The sequence below is a fragment of the Acanthochromis polyacanthus genome, chromosome 6, assembly GCF_021347895.1.
Source record: "Acanthochromis polyacanthus isolate Apoly-LR-REF ecotype Palm Island chromosome 6, KAUST_Apoly_ChrSc, whole genome shotgun sequence".
NCBI lineage: Eukaryota > Metazoa > Chordata > Actinopteri > Pomacentridae > Acanthochromis > Acanthochromis polyacanthus.
This window is the reverse complement of record NC_067118.1, coordinates 25,008,035-25,030,235: the sequence shown is the minus strand read 5'-3', so window position 1 is coordinate 25,030,235 and position 22,201 is coordinate 25,008,035. Positions and strand designations below refer to the sequence as shown.

The 22,201-nt window shown below is 40.3% G+C and overlaps 2 protein-coding genes across 2 annotated transcripts in view; one reads left to right on the top strand and one right to left on the bottom strand.

The window, feature by feature from the left end:
• Nucleotides 1–22,201, top strand: part of c1qtnf12 (C1q and TNF related 12) — a 208,054-nt gene that overhangs the window by 86,586 nt on the left and 99,267 nt on the right. The window lies entirely within an intron of this gene.
• Nucleotides 1–22,201, bottom strand: part of syt6a (synaptotagmin VIa) — a 43,464-nt gene that overhangs the window by 14,341 nt on the left and 6,922 nt on the right. The window contains exons 2-4 of the mRNA XM_051949908.1: nucleotides 3,697–4,087; nucleotides 1,940–1,960; nucleotides 979–1,537 (exon numbers count right to left, since the gene is read on the bottom strand). Of these exons, the coding sequence (XP_051805868.1) occupies nucleotides 979–1,537; nucleotides 1,940–1,960; nucleotides 3,697–3,875 (759 nt within the window). The 5' untranslated portion in view covers nucleotides 3,876–4,087. The remainder of the gene's footprint in view (nucleotides 1–978; nucleotides 1,538–1,939; nucleotides 1,961–3,696; nucleotides 4,088–22,201) is intronic.

Below are 22,201 nucleotides of genomic sequence, written 5' to 3'. Positions count from 1 at the left end.
CATAGCAGCCTTAAGTTGAGACCAAACGACTCATTGTTAGTCAGGCTTGCAATGTCTTTCCCTAAAAATCTGTCAAACCCTAGCTAAGGTAGCCTCAAGCTGCTCGCCTCAAGAGTACAAACGTATGGTACGGCCACTTCTTTCAAATGATTCCTTGGAGTATATTTTCAACATCAAATACTCATAGCTCACTTTGTGCTACCTCATTTAAATAAACCTGCCATCAGTGTATGCACATGCTGAGCAACAAAATATTACACCGACCGGTGAAGTACATTTCAAGATATGGACATTTTAAAAAGTGCTGCCTGCACCAGTACACCTTGTCCTCATAGCAAATGTAAATATTTCCACTGTAGAATGAAGGCTCCCCTTCACAGCTATGATGTTGAGTTCACATTGCATCACTGGTCAGTTTTGTCCACTTACATTTAAAGTGAAGTTTATTCAGCTGTGTCCTTCACAATGTCAAATAAAAAGAGAGAAAGGCAGCTTTACTTTGAGCAAATCTACAAATCTGGGCCTGCAGATGGCTGGAAGAGTAACACATTATGTTTTGTCAAATCTGCGGCAACATTCTGTTTAATATCAGAGCTGACAGCAGTTTTAGCCACAAGATAGATGTAAAATACAGCTCCAATAATAAACAAGCTCACTAGTTTCGAACAGATCCTTTCAGACAAGCCATGAGGGAAATTAGAAAGTGGAAATGCTCAAACTGCAGATGTCGACCACAATTACTGTCATGCCAGAAATATAATCAATCGTCTGCCAGACAGGTCAAATATCAACAGATCTGAAAAATATTCTAAAATGGGGACAAGTAATTAGGCGATTTAAATCAGCAGTGGTATCTAGTTTGTCTTCCTTGTTTAACCTTTCCCCCAAAACTTCCAGAAGTACTACAGAGGGCATGTCAGCAATGTTGTCTGACACTGGATCTAGCAGAAGAAACAGAAAAAGCCAAAAGCTTCTTACACTGGTGGCATAGTCGATGTCCCTCCATATGTTTGTTTCCCTGGACAGGTCTGACGTCTCAAACAAGTTCTCCAGCACCACCTCCCCAATCATATCATGCCGTGAAAATCGGTCAAAGTCGAAGACGCTCATGTGGAGCTTCCTGGCGGCCAGCTCATCGTAAGGCACTGGAAACTGGAAGCTCTCGTTGAATGTGGGGTTGAGTGTCTTCCGGTGGACACGAGTCTGGAACTTCTTGCGGTCAGGCAGCAGGTAGACCTTCACGTAAGGGTCAGATGTGCCACACAAGTCCTTGGCAGGAAGGTCTACTGCCTTGAGGATGTTGACGAGGAGGGCCTCATTTTCATAGTCGTACTTGAGAGAGAAGTTAATCCTGCCACAGTTTTTACTGCTGCCGTTCTTGGATGAATCCTCTGAATCTAAGGTCTTCTGTTGGTAGAGCTCTGGTTGGATACGGCCGATGCTGGTGGGCTTTTCATCCTTGTCCACATAGTCGTTTCCCAGGTCCAGGCTGCCCACCTGCATTTGACGGGGCAGGTGTCTTTTGAATGAATTGTGCCTGCAGGGACAGAAAAGACAAGAATAAAGGAAGACTGACAGGGAACTGCTTAGTGTTAAAGAACTGTAGGGAAGAGGAATGCAGATTTCTTGAATTTAAGAGCTCTGATGCACCAACTGACCGCAAAGAGCTCGTACTAACAAACGGTGATTGATTATGTTAACCCCTAGCACCTCATGTCTTCTGTTAAAATTCCAGTTGATCAAAGACAACATCCAGCAGCCAGCTGAATTATGTCCCATGTGGGAGGACATAATTGCTGGCCTACAGCATGTATTTATATTGTTGTTAAAAATATATGAAAACAATTATGTTAGGAAGCTACCAGACTATTCTCATGCCACTATCAATTATGAAATACACTTCTACTGAATACTGATTAAGAACAGGTCTGATTTGTACCTGACACTGTTGAATTCCTCACTTTGGCATGAGGGATGGGAAACACAGTAAAGGTATACGTGAAATACTGTATGAGGATAACAGTCAAGGTAAATGAAATACAATTAACTTATGAAATAACAACAACAACAAAACAATGACAGCTATGTGAAGCACTGCAGCACATTTGCAGGGCACCTTAAGTCATCCAACCACACACAGAATGAGTGTAAACAACAATGGTAAGACTTGTATGCATTGACAAAAAAATGGAGAGGTGGCTTGATCTCAAATGGAAATTCAAACTGGCAGTAGGAAGGATCTGCCAGTCAAGTTGATCAGTGTTTGGGTGAATGTTTAGGTTCCTTGACAGATGTTAAATGCTAAGTTAATAAAACAAGTTATTGTATATTTATGTGTTATCACCTCTGGATGGTATTTACAGTTCCTGTAGTACATTTTTAACAGAAAGTGCGGCTTTACAATCAAGTTGAAAGCATTGTTTAGCACCAGACATTTACAGAAGGTAATAGGCTAGGTTTGCTAGTGATTAAAATAGAAAGTCAAGAAAGTCTTAGAGTCGGTCCAGTTTTACTTCCCAGATGATTTGTAGTATCACTAGTTAAATGACTGGACTGTAATTAGAATTTTAACTTCTAATTACAGTTAGAAATAAAACAATATGACAATATGGTAAGGATAATACTCAAACACAACGTACAAATTATCACAATCCAGACAGCAAATAAGCCCTCTTAAAACTGAAGGAAAACCATGATTCTGTTGATGAAGCTACATCAAATGTTTTTCTGCTCTATTCCATTAATTCAAAGCATCACAAATAATTAGCTTTAGCAGAATAACCTGCAGAGAGACGCCTCTGAGGCAGAGTTCAGCACCCACACTATTTATAAAGATTAACTCTGTAGAGACGAAACTGCTTAGATAGAAAATATGTACCCCCATTAAAGATACATTAAGAGCATTTGGTGCTGTCGAGAAGATTTTGTTTCCTGTTGGATTCATTAAAAGAACGATTCAAGGAAAACCTTTTCCCATCACTTAATGAATGCATAGTTGCAAGATTTTTAAAAATCTAATTTCTTGGTATAGCTTTAAGTTTTAAACATTATGGCTTGAGTTGTCATAATAATGTTAGTAATTGCATCAACCTAATATTTTTTGTAAATTAAACTTAAAATTCAAACTACATTTAAGTTGAGGTAACTAAATGAAATTGGCTTGATAACTAATTTTTTTATTATTATTTATTATTTTTTTACCTTCAGGTTAACATTTCGAGTCCCCTACTTATGCAACATTGGTGCAACTATTTTTTTTTTAAATTTGCCAATTCATGTATTTATGTTGACAGTTATGATAATGAAGTGCATAACACTTCAAAATTCCTTTTAAAGAACATGGAAATGATAGTCAGAGCAACTTAGGTTTTATGGTAAATCAACTTAAAAACTTGTATTTGTGCTACTACTCATTAAATAAGTGATAATTTAAAACTATTTCGATTGATTGGGAAGCAGTGTATCTTGTTGACTGGACATTATTTCATAAGAAGTTACCGAAACTGGAAAAGATTGATTCAAACTAATTTTTGTTGTTGCAGATTTCAAACACTATCTTTTGAAGTGTGCACCACATACATGGCTCCAGTTCTGCATTCATACGTGCATGTAGCCCTAAGCATTCTTACACATGGGTAACCACATCACACAGTCTTATCAGTTTTGCAAACACACGCACGCATGTCTGTGACTAACCGAGTGGAGGAAGCCGGCTCAGTGGTTTGTCTCTGCATGCGTTGCGTGCGACGTAGGAAATGCTCCCTCATAGAGAGCTGCACATCGGTGGGGATGTCTGGAGAAGTATGGCTTATCTTCACTGCCGCCTCCAGGAAACCCATCGAACCCAGGGGGTCCTTCACCTTCTCTGTAGCCATGGTGACCGGCGAATGCTGGGGACTAGGCAGCGGGAGAGGCGGCTGGAGAGGGCAGTCCTGAGGGCCACGGGCCGGGCTGAGGGAAGGACTGGAGAAATGGGCCTTAGTCCGCCAAGGAACCCAGCACAGCTTCCAGGAGACGAATGAAAGAAGGCCCAGCAGAGCCAGGCCACAGACCACAAACACAGCGAGCAGGAGGCCAAAAGTAGCGTCTGGTGGTGAACCGCAGGGACCAGAAACAGAGGATCACACAATATGGACAAACAGATGGTGATTACAAGGGTGAGAGAGGACAGAGAGAGAGAGAGAATATATTAGGACATGATTTTTCCACATGGTGCGGTGCTATATCAATGGTTTTTATATAAGAATAAGGACAGCAAGCAAATACACTGGGAGATGTGCTTCATAAATATTGAAGCAACCTCCATTAGTCTTCAGTTCAGCCAAGGAATAAGGAAAGCATGCTAATGTAAACAGAATTCAAATGTGGATATTATATCCACTCATGCACACATGCAAAGATAATGCTCTGTGACATTGTACTCTCTGTAGAGGTAAAAGTAATTATAGTCTGACAAATGATAAAGAAAAAAATCAAACAATAAAAAACGTTTGAATTCGTAAAAAGACTCATGGGAATAGGATCAAGGTGTCAGAGGACTTCCTCTGGGATTTTTACCATGAAACAGATAAAAGGAGCCGGGCAGAGTCAAACTAATTTATTTTCTGGTATATGGAAACGTTTCCTGGGGAACAAGCAGCAAACAAAGAATGCTGACCAGCACTCTGCAAATATTCACAGGGAGCAAAGCGAGAAAAAAAGCCCAAACACGGGAACATGTATCTCTGGGTTGTGCCTTTGGGACACTTTTGCTTAAAGTAATTATGTTTCACCACCTGATGCTTGGAGTGTCTTCCACACACATCAGTCAGGACTGAATTCTCTATATTTTGCTGGATTGCTCTTTTCCACGCAGCATCATTGCTCAGATTTATCCACAACAGTTCATGCTGAGGAGCGTCTCGTGGCTTCGCGGAGGATCCCCTGAACTCCCCCTCACTGTATAACCCACCACAGATAGCAGCGAGCCCTTCAAGGCTCACTGCGTTTGCTTTTTTCTATTTACTCAGCGTGACCTTTTCTCACTGGAGTAAGATATGAGCATCAAGAAGCTTTAAAACCTGCAGGTGACGTTGTGTTTATTCTGGGTTGGACTTTAAGAGAGAATATGAAATTTATTATTAATAAGGAAAAGTCAGAGAGGGTTGAGGAAGTACATGGACTTTAGTACTGTACTTTAGTGTAACTGTGAGGTACTTGCACTTCACTTGAGTATTTACATTTTATGCTATTTTATTCTTATTCATCCAATAACTTCAGTTACTAGTTACAAATAAGTGAATATGCAATATTGCAAATTACAATATTATTCCAAAAAAAGTCTTGTCATTGAGGATGTGCCTAACAACTAATGTCCTTGTTGATTAAACAAAAATTTAAATATAGAACCAAGAGCTAGGCTAAAAATAATTTTTAAAAAAAATTGTCAGAAGACATTAAAAATTGAGCACGATAACTTGATTGCCATTGTAAGAACTTGCGGGCTGTTTTTGCATGTTTCAACTCTAAGAACTGCTCCCGCAGAACCTTGTTTCAGGGCAGAATATTGTATCTGCTCCAGGTTACTTTTGAGTGGGAGAAAAACTACAGTGCGACTCTCAGTGCTGATCAGTGTTTCTGGCTTCTTGATCATCATATCATCACTCCTCATCATATTTTCCTGTCTAACACTGCCATCAACCAAGAAAAAATAACTATCCAGAGGTAACATCTTGGACAAACCTGTTGAACCAGAGAGGCTGGGAAGGCAGATTAGGGAGCTGTTGATACAAACTTTCTCACCACCTCGCATCTGAAGTGGAAACCCACCTTATGTAAGGCTAAACCTTCAGGTTTAACATCGTTTATGGTCACTGGATACATCAAAATACTGTACCACTTTCCACCTTACTGGTTCACTACTAACTCAATGCAAAAGGTTAACCAGCATCGTAGATAATAAAATATTAAGCTACCGAGCAGCATTTCTGGTGCCCACTTGTAAGGGGAGCAACGTTTAATCTTGTACTAGACTAACTGCATATATTCCTAGTTGCCTTGCTTCAGATGTCTATTAAATGTAAATAGCTTCACCAAAGAGTTATTTAGACAATTGTTTGAAGTCAAATTATCCAATATTTCACAAAAGTACGCTACACTACTACACAGATTGTGCCCAAACATGTTGCTTAGTCCACTTTTTCACTCTTTCTAATCATTTCCCATCTTTTTCTCTTTGTGGGACTAACATTACATTCAAAGTCGTAAAGGCAGATCCACTTCAAGCACCTACAGCTGTATATGAAATTTACACATATGTTTAAAATATGTTTCACAACATAACAGCATCTTTCTACATAATGAGTAAATCTGATACTTAAAGTTTCCTATTTTCCTGATAATACTCATGTACTTCTGCTTGTTATGGAGTATTTTTACATTGTGGTGGTGGTAAAAAAAAAATCTTTTTAGTTCTTCCACTGCTGAGGTAAAAGTTCTGCAGCAGAATGGCTCCTAAGAATGTCATAATAATATGACTATTAAAAAGTACAATATTACCCTCTAAATCTAGTGGAGTAGAAGTATGAAGCAGCATAAAATTAAAAGGCACAAGTAAAGAACATCCCACCACTGGCCTTTGATGTCAAAGGGTCTCTAATAATATCTCACTTAATATGACAAACTACCGTGTTTATATTTAAACCATACTTAGTTCCAAAAAGTTATGAAAAGGCTAAAATTTGCCACTCTTTTTTCTCGAATTAGGAGCTTTCATGTCCAAAATTCAAACGAAATGGAGTGCCCACTAAGGCGAATTTATAGCTTAGCTGAGCAGCGGACAGGATTTCAAGTCTGGAGGATTTATGCTTCAGGAGGATTTCTCGGCTGTCCACAGCCCTGGCCTCTCCATGTCATCTGAAATTTCACACAGCTCTCCACAAAGCTTCATCTCGACTGGACTGTCGCTTGCAGAGTCCTCATCCTCCGTCACGGCAAATTGAAGCTGACCCTGCGCCGCACACTGAAATATGCCGCTGCACAACCGTGGTGACAATCGCTCGCTACGAAACGTGATGACAGGTCAAAAATTTGTATTTGAGCATGTAACTCCGGCTTGTTTCACGTCGTCCACTGCAGCAACACCCTTCAAAGTGAAGAAACCACTGAAGCGCTGAGCCACCACTTTGACAACGCACCAAACTCCCTGAGTTGGTGGGACGTTCTAGGCCTCAGTCATGCTGAACATAATGCGCTTTGTCAGACCTAGTAGCTATTATTCTTTGTCTTATTTTAATTTTGGACTTAACCATGGTCTAACTTTCCAAACTAGAGCTTATAAGTGATGTAAGAAGAGGAAAAATGCAAAAGGGTTCAGTGCGTTAGCTGTCTGCTTCTACCTCTTCTACATTTTTTTAACTCACATTTTATGGCTGCATTAAACATATACTGAATTAGCCATTAACAGGCCTGTTTGCAATGGATCCACTGATGTACAGACAGCTTTTACTGGATAACGCTGATGCTGAATAAAATTTAAAAACAGGGAAATTCTCTGGCAATTCTGAGGTTACTTGAAATGTTATTGTTTCAGATCTAAGCAGGTTTATGCATGTTTACTTATGCTGGATGTCAAAGATACTGACACCTTCTCTAAGTGTAAATCGCACTGAATCGAAATTCATGTGTATCACGTCTGTGTGCTCAGATCTGACTGGGATAGTGAGTATGAATTTTGATGCTGCAACTCCAAGTGATGATCGTGTCGATAAGGGTCTTTTCACCTCCCCGTTTCATCTCATGAAATATCTTTTGGTGAACCTCACAGCTTCAAAGCGTTAGCTAAAAATGATCTGTGTGAGTCGACTAGCAGACATGAAATCTGTCTCGACACAGACTATGACAGCTACTTATACTTGGGAGTTTAAACTTGACATTTATAACTCTGGAGTCACAAGTACATCTGGAGACTCCAGAGGACTGGAGGACGATTTGCCATTGGAACAGTATTGTTCTTGCTGATACCAGCTGGGCTCTGATGAAGGCGACTGTGCTTTACTGTGAAAGTAGAAGAGTTATAGAAGAATCTGACATCTCAGCAGACGTTTTTCACCCGAGCGAAAACACAAAGTGAAGCTGCTGTGAAAGCAAGCTTTAATGTGGCAGAAGAGATAGCCAAATCAGGCCATTTACCGAGGGAGAGTTTCTGAAGAACTGTATGCTGAAGGTGTCCAGACAAAAAGCAGATGTTGGCAAATGTAAGCCTGAGTAGAACTACAGTTGCTGATACAACTGTTGCACACACACCAAGTACACAGGTTTGCCATTCACCTCAGTGAACGAATAGGAAGTGGTCCATTTGTTTTGGGAAACCCTACACTCGATGTCCACTTTTTTCTTTTTTGACGAGCGTGTCAGGGCCAGCGGAAAAGCAGGTAAAACCTAATAGACAAAATGCCACTGACAGACCCGGATGGATTCCGTATTGCTGCCACCTGCAGCGAGTGCCGAGTCACGGTGCTGCGTCACGCTGTCCGTTCCGAATAAGACGGAGCGCCCCTAGCAGACAATGTGGGAGCTGACCCCTTTGCACTGTGTGCGGAAGGGTCACACCTACGGTCTGCGGACCGGTACTGGACCGCACGGGGGTCCGACCCGGCCTGCGGAATACATCTACAATATCAAAAAATTTTCAAAAAATTATGACCTACATTACTACTGCATTTGTTTGATCAAACTGCAGCTCTCACATTGTCTGCTGGGGCGCTCCGTCTTATTTGGAGCGGACAGCGTGTGTGCTTTTCTTTTGAAAAAGCCTTTATTTTGAAGTTGTTCCTTGACATTTGCCACTTCCTGTTAGCCATTTTGATGTTTAGCTTTACACACACGCGTGCTTTCTGGATGCACAGCTTTCTACTTTGTAAACGCTACAGAGACCATTTTGTAAGTAATTAACTTCATTTTTGGACTTGCTAGTGAGGTTAAAGGATATATTTACATGTATTTACATTGTAAAGAAGGTAAGTTTGCTACTCCTCAAGATTCATTTTGCAAGCACGAGTTAGTTGCTAGTCGCACAGCTGCAGCTTTTACCATCACCATTTTTATGACCATCAGAAGAGTCTGACCATAATGAAGGGCAAAAAGTTAGAATGTAGCACAATCTAAGGTGGCGTACAACTGGAGAAAGTAAACAAAACCGTCTTATAGCGCCGCATGACTATATATTCTTCCGCTCTGCTCGCCAACTAGTTCCACATAACCAGTTCTGACTTAAAGACAAAACGCTGTAGGTGGAGGACCCTCTGTATAGATAATGGATGGATGGATAGACACTCATTTTACACAGTAAGGAACTGCAGTTGCTGTGATCTTGACATCTTTGATTGGTTTCCATTATTTGAATCGTGAGGCTTTGTGCTTGTATAGTTTGTCAGATTTAATTCAGAATGGGCTGATGCCTTGCTGTCCTCAGAGGAAGAATGTGACAGCTTTCAGCCTGGCACCGCATCACTCAACACTCGCTGTACTTGGCTGGAAGCGGGCTTCGAACTGGACTCGAGCTGTAACTGATGAAGACGGCGAGAACACAAGTCCAGACAGGAACGCGGACTGACGAAGGCCTGTTGTTTGAGTGTTTGTGTAATTATGCTTTGTGCACATCACAGCTCCACCGTCACTTCTTGAACTTTCTCACTTTGTTGGATGACATAACTAATAAAGGTATAAAAAGCGGGTGAAGCGACAGCAGCTGAATCTGAAACGCGTTCCTGCGGTGCCTTGTTGTGAAAAGGTTAATGACAGAACTCCTGTTTTGCTCTGCATACAGTACAGTAAGTCATTTCTGCTATAATGAATTCAAAAATAGAGGTGTTGAAGCTGAGAAGCTGCTAATTTCTCCGTCTTATTGCCTTGCACTGTTGGCAAGACGAGACTAAGTGGATGCAGGGAGCTAATGATGCAGCGATAGTGAGACAGGAAGCTGGTGTGAGCATTAGAGAAATAGAGTGTGATAGAAAAGCCATTGTTCCTCCTCTCCGGACAGATGGGTAATGGAGCAGAGCTGTGTGAACATATTACTCCCTCCAGACTCAACCTCCCCTGACAGCGTGAGACTAGACTGACCCCAGGGTTTAGCACAGTATTAGTGATCACAACCACGCCATGAAAAGTGGACTATCACTGTCCTGTGGTCAATCAAAAGGGTCTTTTCAGGTTCTTTGATGCTGAAATCTCCTTTCCCAATCAATAGTGGAGAGGCTGAATCAGTCTCACTGCAAAGCTCCTTAGCTGGGTTTGAGGGCAGGAGCAAAGGGCAAGGAAAGATGGGCGATTAGTTCATAAAAAATGAGGCGTTCAGGTAAGGACCTCTGAGTTTACGTGGATGCAGTGACAGCTCTGGTGCTGTAAAATCATTGTGGCATCCTTACCCTTTCCCACGAGCTGCTGCATGCAACCGGTGGCTGGTCTCTCTGCTGCCACTTTGCATGTTTCAGTTTGATCTTGAGCTTCTTTCCCATGTGAGGTCCCCCCAAAACATGGACCGGATGCATGTTATCAGGTGTTTCTGAAGATGCGCACTTTTTAATTAAGGTTTGTTTTGAAGTCATCCAGCAAAGTGAAGCCTGAGGTTTTCCCCTCTTTTTTTTTAAATCGAGTTCTTTCAAGTCTCACCTGGTTTCCATAGCAACCTGGTCATTAGAGAGCCCATGCACCTTCTGTGTTTGCTGTCATGAATTGATTCATCTTTGGCAGGAAACGTCCTTCCAGCTGCAGATAACACATGTAGGTCATAGACACATCCAAATGCTGCCTGCTAATAGAAAGCTGCTTTAGACACAGTTTGACAGGGATGGTACTGGAGTTTTCTTTTTTTGGTCACCTCAGTTTTGCGTCTTATTTTAGCTTTTCTTTTCAGGAATGATTGTTTAAAGAAGGGTCATGCACAGGAGGTGTAAATGATGGCTTTAGTGTGGATCATAAAGGTGCACCAACGGGTCTCTGTTTGCACAGTCAATCAATAATGGTAGTTAATGAGACCAATGTGTTCATATGCTGTTTGGAAAAACAGAACACACTGGATCTTTATGGACTATCATTCCCACCTTCATTATCAAAAGGAAAGGTAAATGTTTCATATAAAGAAACACTTCATATATTTAGTGTCAGTAATGCTTGTTCATTTATCAGGTGTCACAAAGAATAGACTTGCTTGAATATTTACTATTTTATTGAGTTTTCCACAAATCTGGAAGCTGTTTACAACTTCTAGTCACAGCCCGGCAGTATTTCAAAAGGCAGCAACATGATTTTAGTTGTATTATTAAATGAAGTGTTAGAAAAAAAAGTTGACCCTTGAATATACAAAATGTTGAAGTTCCCTTTTGGTTAGAAACAATCAGCAAGCATCTATCACATATGTAGCTAAAAGCAAGCAAGAACTTAAGATAGTGTTGCTCAAATAACTAAAAGTCCAGTCCACAGCCTGAATTGGTTAATTTTTAAATTCTGTATCAACAGTTACGGATATGATAATACCTGTCCTGTTGTGGTTCTCAAACTGACTTCATCTTCATACTAACAGCACTCAAGCATAGGTACGCAGGATGGTTATTTAAACCCATCGTCAGTGCCTACATATTTGTCAAATCATAATTTAAACTGGTGGCTACTTCTTGGGAGAGTCCTGTGCTAGCAACTAGCTGCAGCCAATATTTTAAAATGAAAAGAGTAGAAATTGACTCAATATGATCAGTCAGAACCAGGCAACATAGTTTTCCAGTTAATAGCTGCAAGAGATTGAAGGCAGATCTCACACAGAAGGGAGCAGTTAAGAAAATTGTCAACTGATGCAAACACTGACCGAGACGTCTGAAAAACGACTAGAAAGACAGAAACTACAAAGGTGGAGGTGCAATGTGACAGACACTAATAACAACAAAAGTATAAAGCTAAATGATTGTCTCTCGTGTCAAACTGGAACCAAGAGTTTAGTTGTGTCATCAACGGGATTCTACATTGTCAGAATTATTCTTTGGGTTCATCTGTGACTTTATTGCTGTTGACGTGGCATGTAGGGGTGCATGCAGTATACATGATGAAGAATGACTTGAGTATAAATAAATTAAACAGTGAATGTAGAAGCAGATAATTCTGAACATAAATCAATGGAAAGTAATGACATTTTAGTAATGAAAGTTGCATAAATTAACTTATGTTTGGGCTATTTCTGTAGTTTTATTTATTGATTCATTTCTGTGTTTCCTGACGTATTTCTTTCTGTATTTATATGTAAATTGGATGGTTTGTCCTTACTTCAGTCTACAGCAGCTTGGCAGATTGGTCTGCTACACAATGTCTAGTAATATTAAAGACACTAGCTCACTATATTAACGTTTCAGTAATGTAATGGCTTTTTTGAGGTTTGGACATCTTGCCATAGTAACATGCAGACACAAAAATAGAAATACTAAATTAACCTCAATAAATGCTGATGTATGGAAATGTGCATTTAATTATGCCCTTTTCATCAATGAAATGCATTTGCTTTATTCTTTATATTCATATGCATTTAATCAGTCTGCTCACAGAAGTCAATTTGAAATTAGCAGAAATGTTCCTCAGTGATGACTTCAGTTTTGATTTTCTTAAAGCCATATATCTGTAAGACTGTGAACAACATATGGAGTGGACCGAGACTTGACAGCGTAATTCAAAGTAGTGATTAACTGAGCTGCCTCTTCCCTAATAATCCAAATTAATTTGCTTTTTTCTTTATATTCATACGTATTTAATTAGTCAACTCTGCACACACAAGTCACTTTGAAATTAGCAGAAATGCTACTTAGCCGTGGCTTCAGCTTTGTTTTTATTAAAGCCATATATCTGTGAGACTGTGAGCAACATATGGAGTGGATCGAGACTTGACAGCGTAATTCAAAGTAGTGATTAACTGAGCCGCCTCTTCCCTAATAATCCAGCCATTGTTTGTGACAGCTACGATTTAAATAAAGAAATTGAAATGGGAATACGGAACCTGAACCAGCAGCTCCTTCTGCCTCACAAATCATTTTCATATAGTCCCAAACTACCCTGAGTGATCAACAGCAACAGCCTCCATTACCTGAAGGCTGATGTCTGAGGACGGTGTTGGTGCTGTTTGTACCCTGTAGACCAGAATTACAAACTCTCTGACTGTCACACAAGGCTATAACGTCCCATATTTCTGCAGGAAAAACAGAAGAGCTCCATAAAAGGGATGAATTTGAAGGCACACTTTATGTTCATATAGAAGACTGTCTTTGGAGATCTCATTCATTTATTTAACTGACTTGTTTCTCCCTTCAGCATCCGCAGATACTCTTCTTTTATGCAACACAGTGTGCCTGAGCAACCCGCAGCAAGTTTAAAAGTAGCTTCAGCCCCAAATATAAAACGCAGGAGGATCGTGCTCAGTGCACTTGTTATTAATGGTGGCAATTTTCAGAGAAAATTAAACTGGTTTGGGAAAAGTACACCTTTCACAACAGGCAATGACATTTCACGGAATTGGAAATGTGCATCGACTTTATACAACTAACTTCAACACCCAGTGGGCTTTGTAGCCTGCAATCTCCTTAAATTGTAAATGTCTCACAAACACACTTGTTTCAAAGCTGTCACTGGTGGCTCCCCTGCCTTCTTTTCCCTAAGGGGCGAAATAATACGCTCTAATCTTGATGTGGGTACCTCAGCCATTTTTGGATTTCTGTGTCCCATGGTGTCTTTCTCAGAAAATCCCATAATCCCCCACATCCCTAAATCCTAAAGCCCCACCACCACATGAGTTTCGACTCCAGGAGATCAGCCGGAGGTGTGAAGAAGAATCTGGGGCTGCAGAGAGAAAATTATGCTGTCTTACTTTACCAAGGTGGGAGAAGATGTTACATTTAGAGGATACTTCTCTAAATTGGCGAAAAACAATATAAAATACTCCCTTTGCTTTAATTTGAATTAATCTTTTTCCAGCAGTCGTTGCAGCACGGTAAGCTTCACTGAGAGCACCTCATTGTGTTGGCAGTAAAGATAAAAAGACCTTTAAAGACACAACAGGCACGTTTTTTTCCCCCAGTATGTGAACTCAGCTCTCTCAAGCGAAAAAGCAGAGTATTGGATACTTTGTCAAAGGCAACAGTGCACACAAAAGATCTGTCTATATCCACTTAAAACTGTTTGCCCACATTTCCCAGCTCAATCACTCTGTCCATTTGACAGTTGGAACCTGGGAAGCAAAGATATACTGTAAGCCGGAAATATGTTAAATATTTTGGAGCTGGCTGTTAAAGCAGGTGTTTATATTTTAAAAAAAAAAAAAAAACTTTTACCAAAACATGCCACAGATATGTCCAGGAAACTGTCATGGTGAAAATGTTCAAACTCTGAGATGGCTCAGGGATGTAGGCAGCCTGCCAATGAAATGCAAAACACCAAACAATGCTTACCAGATCTGAATAGTGACACAAGTGTGTGTTGTATTCATATTTATTAGGTAGCATATTGCATCAAGATGTATGTGGAGTCATAGCTTGGGATGTTTTTGGTACAGCAGAGAAACATCAGTGGAAAAAGAAGACTTTTTTTGTCATTTGTTTTGAACAATGTGATCAATCTTATTTGCCGTAATTCATACTGTTGAAGTAGCAGGGCCCTCAATCAGTGTCAGAAAGAAAAAAAGACAATGGAAATAAATAACACATCAGCTTGTTTACTCTAAAGTAAAATAAATCAAATACAACATGTCCACTGAGACAAGCACTAAATATTCATTATTCAGCCAGGCATTTGAAATGTTTTATTTAAGCAGCAGAATATAGTTAGAGTTTGGTGTCTAGGCTCTGAGCTCATCATTCCCTACAGATATGTTTTTTAAAGAATGATGAGAAAATATCTTCCCCCACAGGTGGATGCTGGGGCGGTGGAGGGGCTGATAGAGCAGGCAGTGATGCAGCAGCATTATGTCAAAGGAGGGGAGCTGGGGAATTTATGCAGCTCAGATAGACTCTAAATTGGGAGGGTGTGTTTAGCAGATGATGTGTGGAGAGTGCAGCGTGTCACAAGTGGATGTAGCAGCGCAGCTCGAGCTAACTGCCTGAATTAGCTCCGTTTGACTTGAATTAACCATTAAAGGCAGCAGTGCATTTCAGCCTTAGACCTGCACAAAGTAGTGCTGCCTGCTAGAGAATTGGTATTTAGTGTGAGTGCCACATTTTTCTCTGTGCTGGTTGACGTCTCATCTACATGGAAACAGCAGATTTGGTCGATCACGCTGAGATTTTTAGAAATACTGTCTAAAGTGAGGATTTAAATAAACATATGTGTATCAATGTGGACATATAAAATGTAGAGTTAGAGAATGCTTGTTAGAGCATTCGTAGTTACTTTTGCGTTCCTGTGTGTATGGAGCTATTTTGTAAAACAGTAGTTATCCGGGCAGAATTTCCTGTTAAACAGAGGCATGGATATTATTTTGAAAGTCTCCCAAAGTCTAAAATGTGTAATGTGCATCAACAGATTATACAAGATCAATAAAAATTGTGTGCCCTTCTCACGCAGAAAATTTCCACGCCGTGCACCTCCACATTTTTCTAACTGTATTAAAATATAGAATATGTGAGCACAGAGAGCAGGAGAGAAGTAAACAGATGTAAAGAATGACTGAGTAAATGTTGCACTAAAGCCCAACATGAAAACACAGTAACCCACCCAGTCCTTTTGTATTGGTTTCAAATGGGTCTTAAAGTTTCCACCACCTCTGAATGTTCCACAGCTTCATAGTTTCTACAGAAATAGTAGCTGTGGTGATACAAGGAAAGTTAATGGTAAATTTAGTGACATCCGCTGTGCAATGTGGTACCTCAAAGGATTATCCTATTGTTGTGGGGATATTACCATCAATAGTAAAAGTAGTCCCATGAATCTTCAGTTTCCCAGATGCTGGGAGTGCATGGTCACTCTTGTGTTCACTCTTGGATCCAACAGTGGAACATTAGTTGTGCTTTGTCTGTGGCTGAGACATTTCAAGTTAGCAAAAGTGCTGTAGAAAGTAAATAAACGTGGAGGATTGTGAGGCAGCAGCTCTTTCTGAATGGTTCACCTGGAAGCAGTGGGCAGTGAGGGGGCAGGATTATATGAAGTTCGAGCCAAACGATATTGATTCCTCAGTTGGTAGCGGCTCAGTAAAATTCTTAGTGGCTTGTAAAGCTGGGAGGATAGATGTAGTTGTGGGGGCTTGAGGAATAGCAGAAGTAGACATGTTCATATCCTAACAGGTTTCACTTTTTACCTCCAAGTTTATAACAACCACAAAACACAATAAAAATGGATTTTCACCATATGGGACCTCTAAAGCATGAGCACAATCATTCCATAGACTCAACCATGTCAAAGTACTTATGTTGAGTTTTACACGCTAACATGAATTCCAGGGGGGAAAGCAGCAAGTGCAACCAACACAGTACAGTACTAAAGTCCAGTACACTACAAGTTAACTCTGCATTGAACTTTTCCTGCAGTTTATTGCACAGGAACAGTTCACAATGCTGCTGTCTCCATAGATTCTGGCATTCACTGCTTGTAAATAGCAGAAACTGTCTAGTTCTGTCTAGTTATTTGTCAGTTATGTAAACCCAACAGAAAAGATGTTTGCAACTTAAAAGCTGTATTTAATTCAGTAAACTATCTTTTCTTTATTATACAGTAAGCATTTAATTAAGTGGTGGGGCCTTGAATTACTCTTTCGATGGTACAGTGCTGGAATGTTCAGTATTTTAATATTAAGTGCACTTAAGACTTTTTTTTAAAATGTATGACTCCCATTGAAGGGCACCCTTTACTTTCAGCATCAGTCATCAGTTTAAAGCTAACTAGAGTCACGTGTTGCCTAGATAGTTTTTTTTCCAGAAATCGACTCGTTTTAAGTTAATTCCTTTTTATCCAAATGTGCAAACTCTCCGCTTGTGCTCCCACTGCCTCTCTACATAATGACTTGAGCTTGCTAATGGACTTTAGAGGGTTCAAACAATGTGCCAGCGCTCACACTCAATAATCCACCCAGGAGAGACTCTCAGAAAGCTGTTATCTCCACCACAAGTGTGAAGTTAATCAAAGTGCAGTCTCTTGTCTCCTCTTCTAATCCTCCGAACGGTTCAGAAACTGCTGTCATCTATCCAGGAAACTTAAAATATTAAACTCATCACGGAATTCAATACATTTTTTGCCTGAGCACCGTCTCTGTAGTGGCAAATGTCCTTTGATTGCTGTGTTCAGCAGCCAATCAGAAGGCACAGGTGGAGCATCCCGCGAGGCTGTGAGTGTCGAGTTCAGTCCAGTATTAGCATCTGGTCCTATCACACAATTAACCTGCTTGTTGACCAGGAGCCCCTATCTCTGTCACACAGCTTCCAGTGTGCCAAGTTGCCTTTACTCGGGCGGTGTGCACAGAGCAAATATTAAGCTAGGCTGCGGAGCTACACATGCCTGCATCTCTGCTGTTTAAGATAAACATTTAAAATAAAAATAGACAATTCTGAGTGGTGGATAAGACATGTGAACTGTAAAATCAACTCATTACTCATTTTCATTTGCACTGTATTGTGGTTTTCCTGAGGCAAACCATGAGTGAACATTGATTTACTTCATCAAATACAAATTAAATAGTCAAAGTTTGGCTTATTTGTTTAGGGAGTGTTAATATTGAACAACATTTAACAAGAAGTGACAGATTTTTATAACACAAGCTTTGAAATTCAACAGATTAATAATGAAAGTCCTTCTGATGTACACTGTACTATTTAAAGCTGTTCCGAGCCAGACATAGAACAGCTTAAAATAGCTCAGAAAGCTCGAAAAGGCTGTTAAAAAATGCCGTTTACTCCTACTTCACTAGCAGATGCAGCTAAAACTGTGGTGCCTGCTGTTTTTGAGCATTTTCAAACAGAATCTGTAGATACTTGTAGACTGCAGTGTTAATACTGGCACAAAGTGTTGATTTTATTTTTCTGTTTTTACTTGTTTTTAAAGAGCCGCAGCTTTAGCAGAGACCAAAAGTCAGAAGATATTTAGACACACTGTTGGCTTTTTAATTTCCTCCTTCATGTTTAAAATGCCGATGAGCACAAAGGGTGTAATATTTCAATAAATAATAATACAACGCGACACAATCACCTGAGTGTTTTAACAGCTTTAATGCTTTTGTTCTTGTCAGACTACAGTAATGGCTTTTTGGTATTCTGTAGGTGTAATGTTTCTCCTTGGCCTTTTGCAGACATGACAAGACTTTTATTGAAAGAGACATGTGCTCATGTAATATTTGGCACATGAAAGGGAGCAGCATTTTTCCTGGAAGTATTATCCAGTTGAATTTGTTCTAACAAGACAGTTTCACTTCAGTGCTGCCTGCATCAACGTGTTGAACGCTGTCAAAATATTACAAGACGAACTGATCCTACTGCTAGACTCGAATTACATTTAGCTTTCGGTGATGTGCGCTGTCAGCCTTTTTAAAAAAATATATAATAAAAATGTTTTAAATTCCACTGTAACTTTTAGCTTTGTCTTAAAATGGCAGTTATGTTAAGGGTTGTGCAAACAATAAGGATGTCCTGATCAAGTTTATTTTATTAACCACGCCTGACGAACGTCAGCGGGGTTACTGCATTCGGTGAGGTATCTGGCTGGGTAAGTATGTATGTATGTATGTATGTATGTGGCTATGTCCGTTCCAATATCTCTGCAAGTGCTGAAGTCAGGATAATCAAACTTTGCACTGAAGATCAGTCTAAGGTCCTCTGCTCAGTTGTGGAGTTACAGGTCAGCAGATCAAGTAGGAAGGGAGATACGTACGATGAACAAAATTGATATATATTGCATCATTTGTATAGGGAGGACAGGGTTTTCGCCGGTAGAGGGCGTGGTTCTGCCCTCTACTGAGGGCTCGTCTAGTTTTTTTGCTGTGTTTAGTATCTGATAATATCAAGTCCTAAACTAATATCATCCATCCATCCATCCATCCATTCTCTATACACCGCTTTATCCTCACTAGGGTTGTGGGGGTGCTGCAGCCTATCCCAGCTGACTCAGGTGAAGGCAGGGGACACCCTGGACAGGTCACCAGTCTGTCGCAGGGCTACATATACAGACAAACAATCACACTCATATTCACACCTATGGGCAATTTAGAGTGATCAATTAGCCTCAGCATATTTTTGGACTGTGGGAGGAAGCCGGAGTGCCCGGAGAAAACCCACGCATGCACAGGGAGAACATGCAAACTCCATGCAGAAAGATCCCAGGAAAGCCAGGACGCAAACCAGGGATCTTCTTGCTGCAAGGCAAAATTGCTAACCACTACGTCACTGCGCAGCCCAAACTAATATCAGTCCCTAGAAAATAGACACTTCAAGTTTTGTAGATTAGCTGTAGTACCTGGTTGTACCACCATGCTCTTGCTATGAAATGCCGTAGCGACCAGAGTAGGTGGGCAGTTCTGTGTTGGTAAGCAAGGAGCATTGTGAGAGTTTAGCTGGTAAAAGGGCACCATGACCAAGTGTCCTGTGATAGTTAATGACCTGCAGTAAACACGTTTGTTTAAGCCAGAATAAACTAAAAAATGATTCTATATTCCAGTGGCACATGTGGCAACTGCCATTTTTACTGGTATCATGCGTGTAGCTTAAAATAGTATGATAAGCACTGGGTAAACATCCAATGTACTTAAGTAGCAAAAGTAACAAATTAGTTAATAAATGATATCGCTTTAAGTTCAGAAAATATTTGCAACACAGCAAATTTAAAGAAACACTTGTGCTTAGGTTTGTGCCAATATAGAGCAGTTAAAAATTGCCTTTATTATTACTAACAATCTTTAATAGTGAACTTCTCCTTCTGCTTAGAAGATGGACATACCACTTGCCCATCCTCTGCCCAGAACTTCACCCTTTAGCCTAAAGTCTGTCCACACTGTATGCTGAACGACGGCGACACCGGGATTGGCGAGTGTGTGAGTATTGTTTGGTTTTGTATGTTTTTGGTACAGTGGAAACAAGAAATAGTTTTTCTTTATGTATTGATGGTGGAGGATTATCAAGCTCTGGTTGGTCTGCATTCACCAGAACTACACAACTTCGCTGCTCACATGGTCCTTGCTAAAGCTGAAATGCGATGTCTCAGATAAGCACTTAGACACTTCCTATTTATGCAGCTCTTCTTCCACTGTGATAAACACTCATCTCACACGTTATTTATTCACGTACAATATCTATTAGTAATGTTATTTACTACTGTGGAATAGCAAATTTCCTGTTACTGCTTACCATAAACTCCACTCTGGTGCAGTATTGTAGTTGGATCAGTGCAATCCATTCATGTTACTTACAGCAGAGTCTCATCTCTGCAGTCAGCTTGGTGTTTAGTGTGTGTCCGTGTATGGAGAGCTTTTTGTATAATTACATTATTTTTTAGTTTGATTGCTGAATTTCCATTGGCTTTGCGTTCTAATGTTTGCATTTCCTATGAACTCAGGAAAGCAGCACTCCCAATTTTGTTATCGCAGAGATTACAGTGACAATAAACACTTCCAGCTTATAGTAGCTGCATCCATTGCATTCATGCCAAACCTAAAAGGCCATGCAAAACATTTTTAGAACTACATGACCTAGAGTTTGCATGATTTTCATGTGTACAACTAAACACAACTGTCAATGTCTCCATGGAGCCACTGTTATCCCTGTTTTTAAGTCTCTCCAGCTGTTTCTTTTTGCTGTAACAACTGGCTTTTCACTCAACTATGAACACATGGTAGAACTTCATGTTTTAAGAATTTATTCAGAGACCACAGCATGGCTCTGACAACCTGTTTGCACATTTGACCTCAAATTCTAAAGGATGGTCTCCTGGCACTTCCCCCTTTACTCAAGGGTCAAACATCTGCCAGTTGGCTTTGTGCAAAGTCCTCTGACTTAGAGAAACTGATGGAAAGCAGCTCCAAATCAGCTATGAGAGTGTGTGAACAGCCGGTGTTGGTGGTAAAATTTCCCCCGTCAGTGTTACATAACTATGATTAGCTACTTTGTCTTGACAATATGAATGAAGACATTTTGCTCAGGAGCTGCTTATTTGTTTGCCTGTGTGGTGAAAATTATTGCCAAACCAAAGCTGCGTATGTAAATTATTTGTTCATATAAACATACCTGCAAGCTTCAGGCTCCTGAGGGGCAAGATACTGTGTTGCAATCCATTCTGCTCTATAAAGGGGCACATTCATTTCTGTTTTGACACTGAACATTGACACTGGACATAAATCATGCAGAATTTTCCGATATAGAAGAAACGCCTAGGGATACACCCAGCCTGTCCAGCTTCTTTCTGTCTGCTGACATTGTGTTTGGGTTGTGCAATTCCCAGAGTAGTGACATACGGGGATCTGTTCCCATTGTTCAGATGCTTTGAGCCCCTGACTCTGAGTTACCTCATCATTGCACCTGTTGTCAGTTAGATATATGCCATTCCCCAGCCACCTGACCTGTGGTACATCTGCCTCCTGCCTGATCCATCATCCTCCACAGCGTTGTCTCAGAGAATCGCCCTATCACTCTGTAACTAATGAATTTTTACCATACAGAGAGCTATAAATATTATATCCAATAAGAAGTCTTATGATTTGTTTTATATCAGATAGAGAGGAAAAGAATGTCATAAACCAGCTGGAGTTAGAAGCTCTATAGTACAATAATTCAGGACCAGCTGAACAGGTGGCTGCATGATGCTTTCGTATAATACATTTATGACATTACAAGGGTGGAGGGCCTTTATTGATCGAGCCCAAGCTACCTGCATGTCACTGTGGATGTTTTAATTTCTAGAGGAACAGCAATAAAACTAACAGGCTGCATTCTGACCCTGTAAAAATAGCTTAAGCTCATTTTCAGTCTCAGTAATTTTCATCATCAGGGATTTCAAATGGAAGTGCTACATCCATCACAGACAGTGCCTGGTATTGCATGATGAAAGGTTTTGCTCCTCTCAAGATGCTTCATTGCCCCGAAATATTGCATTGTTAATCATGACAAATAAATATGACTAGCAGCTATCTTGTCATGTGCATACAGGGAGGATATGAATGATGTGCAGGAAGTGGGAAGATGCTATAGCTTCCTAATGTCCCTGATGATGTTTAGGGAAAACTATGTGG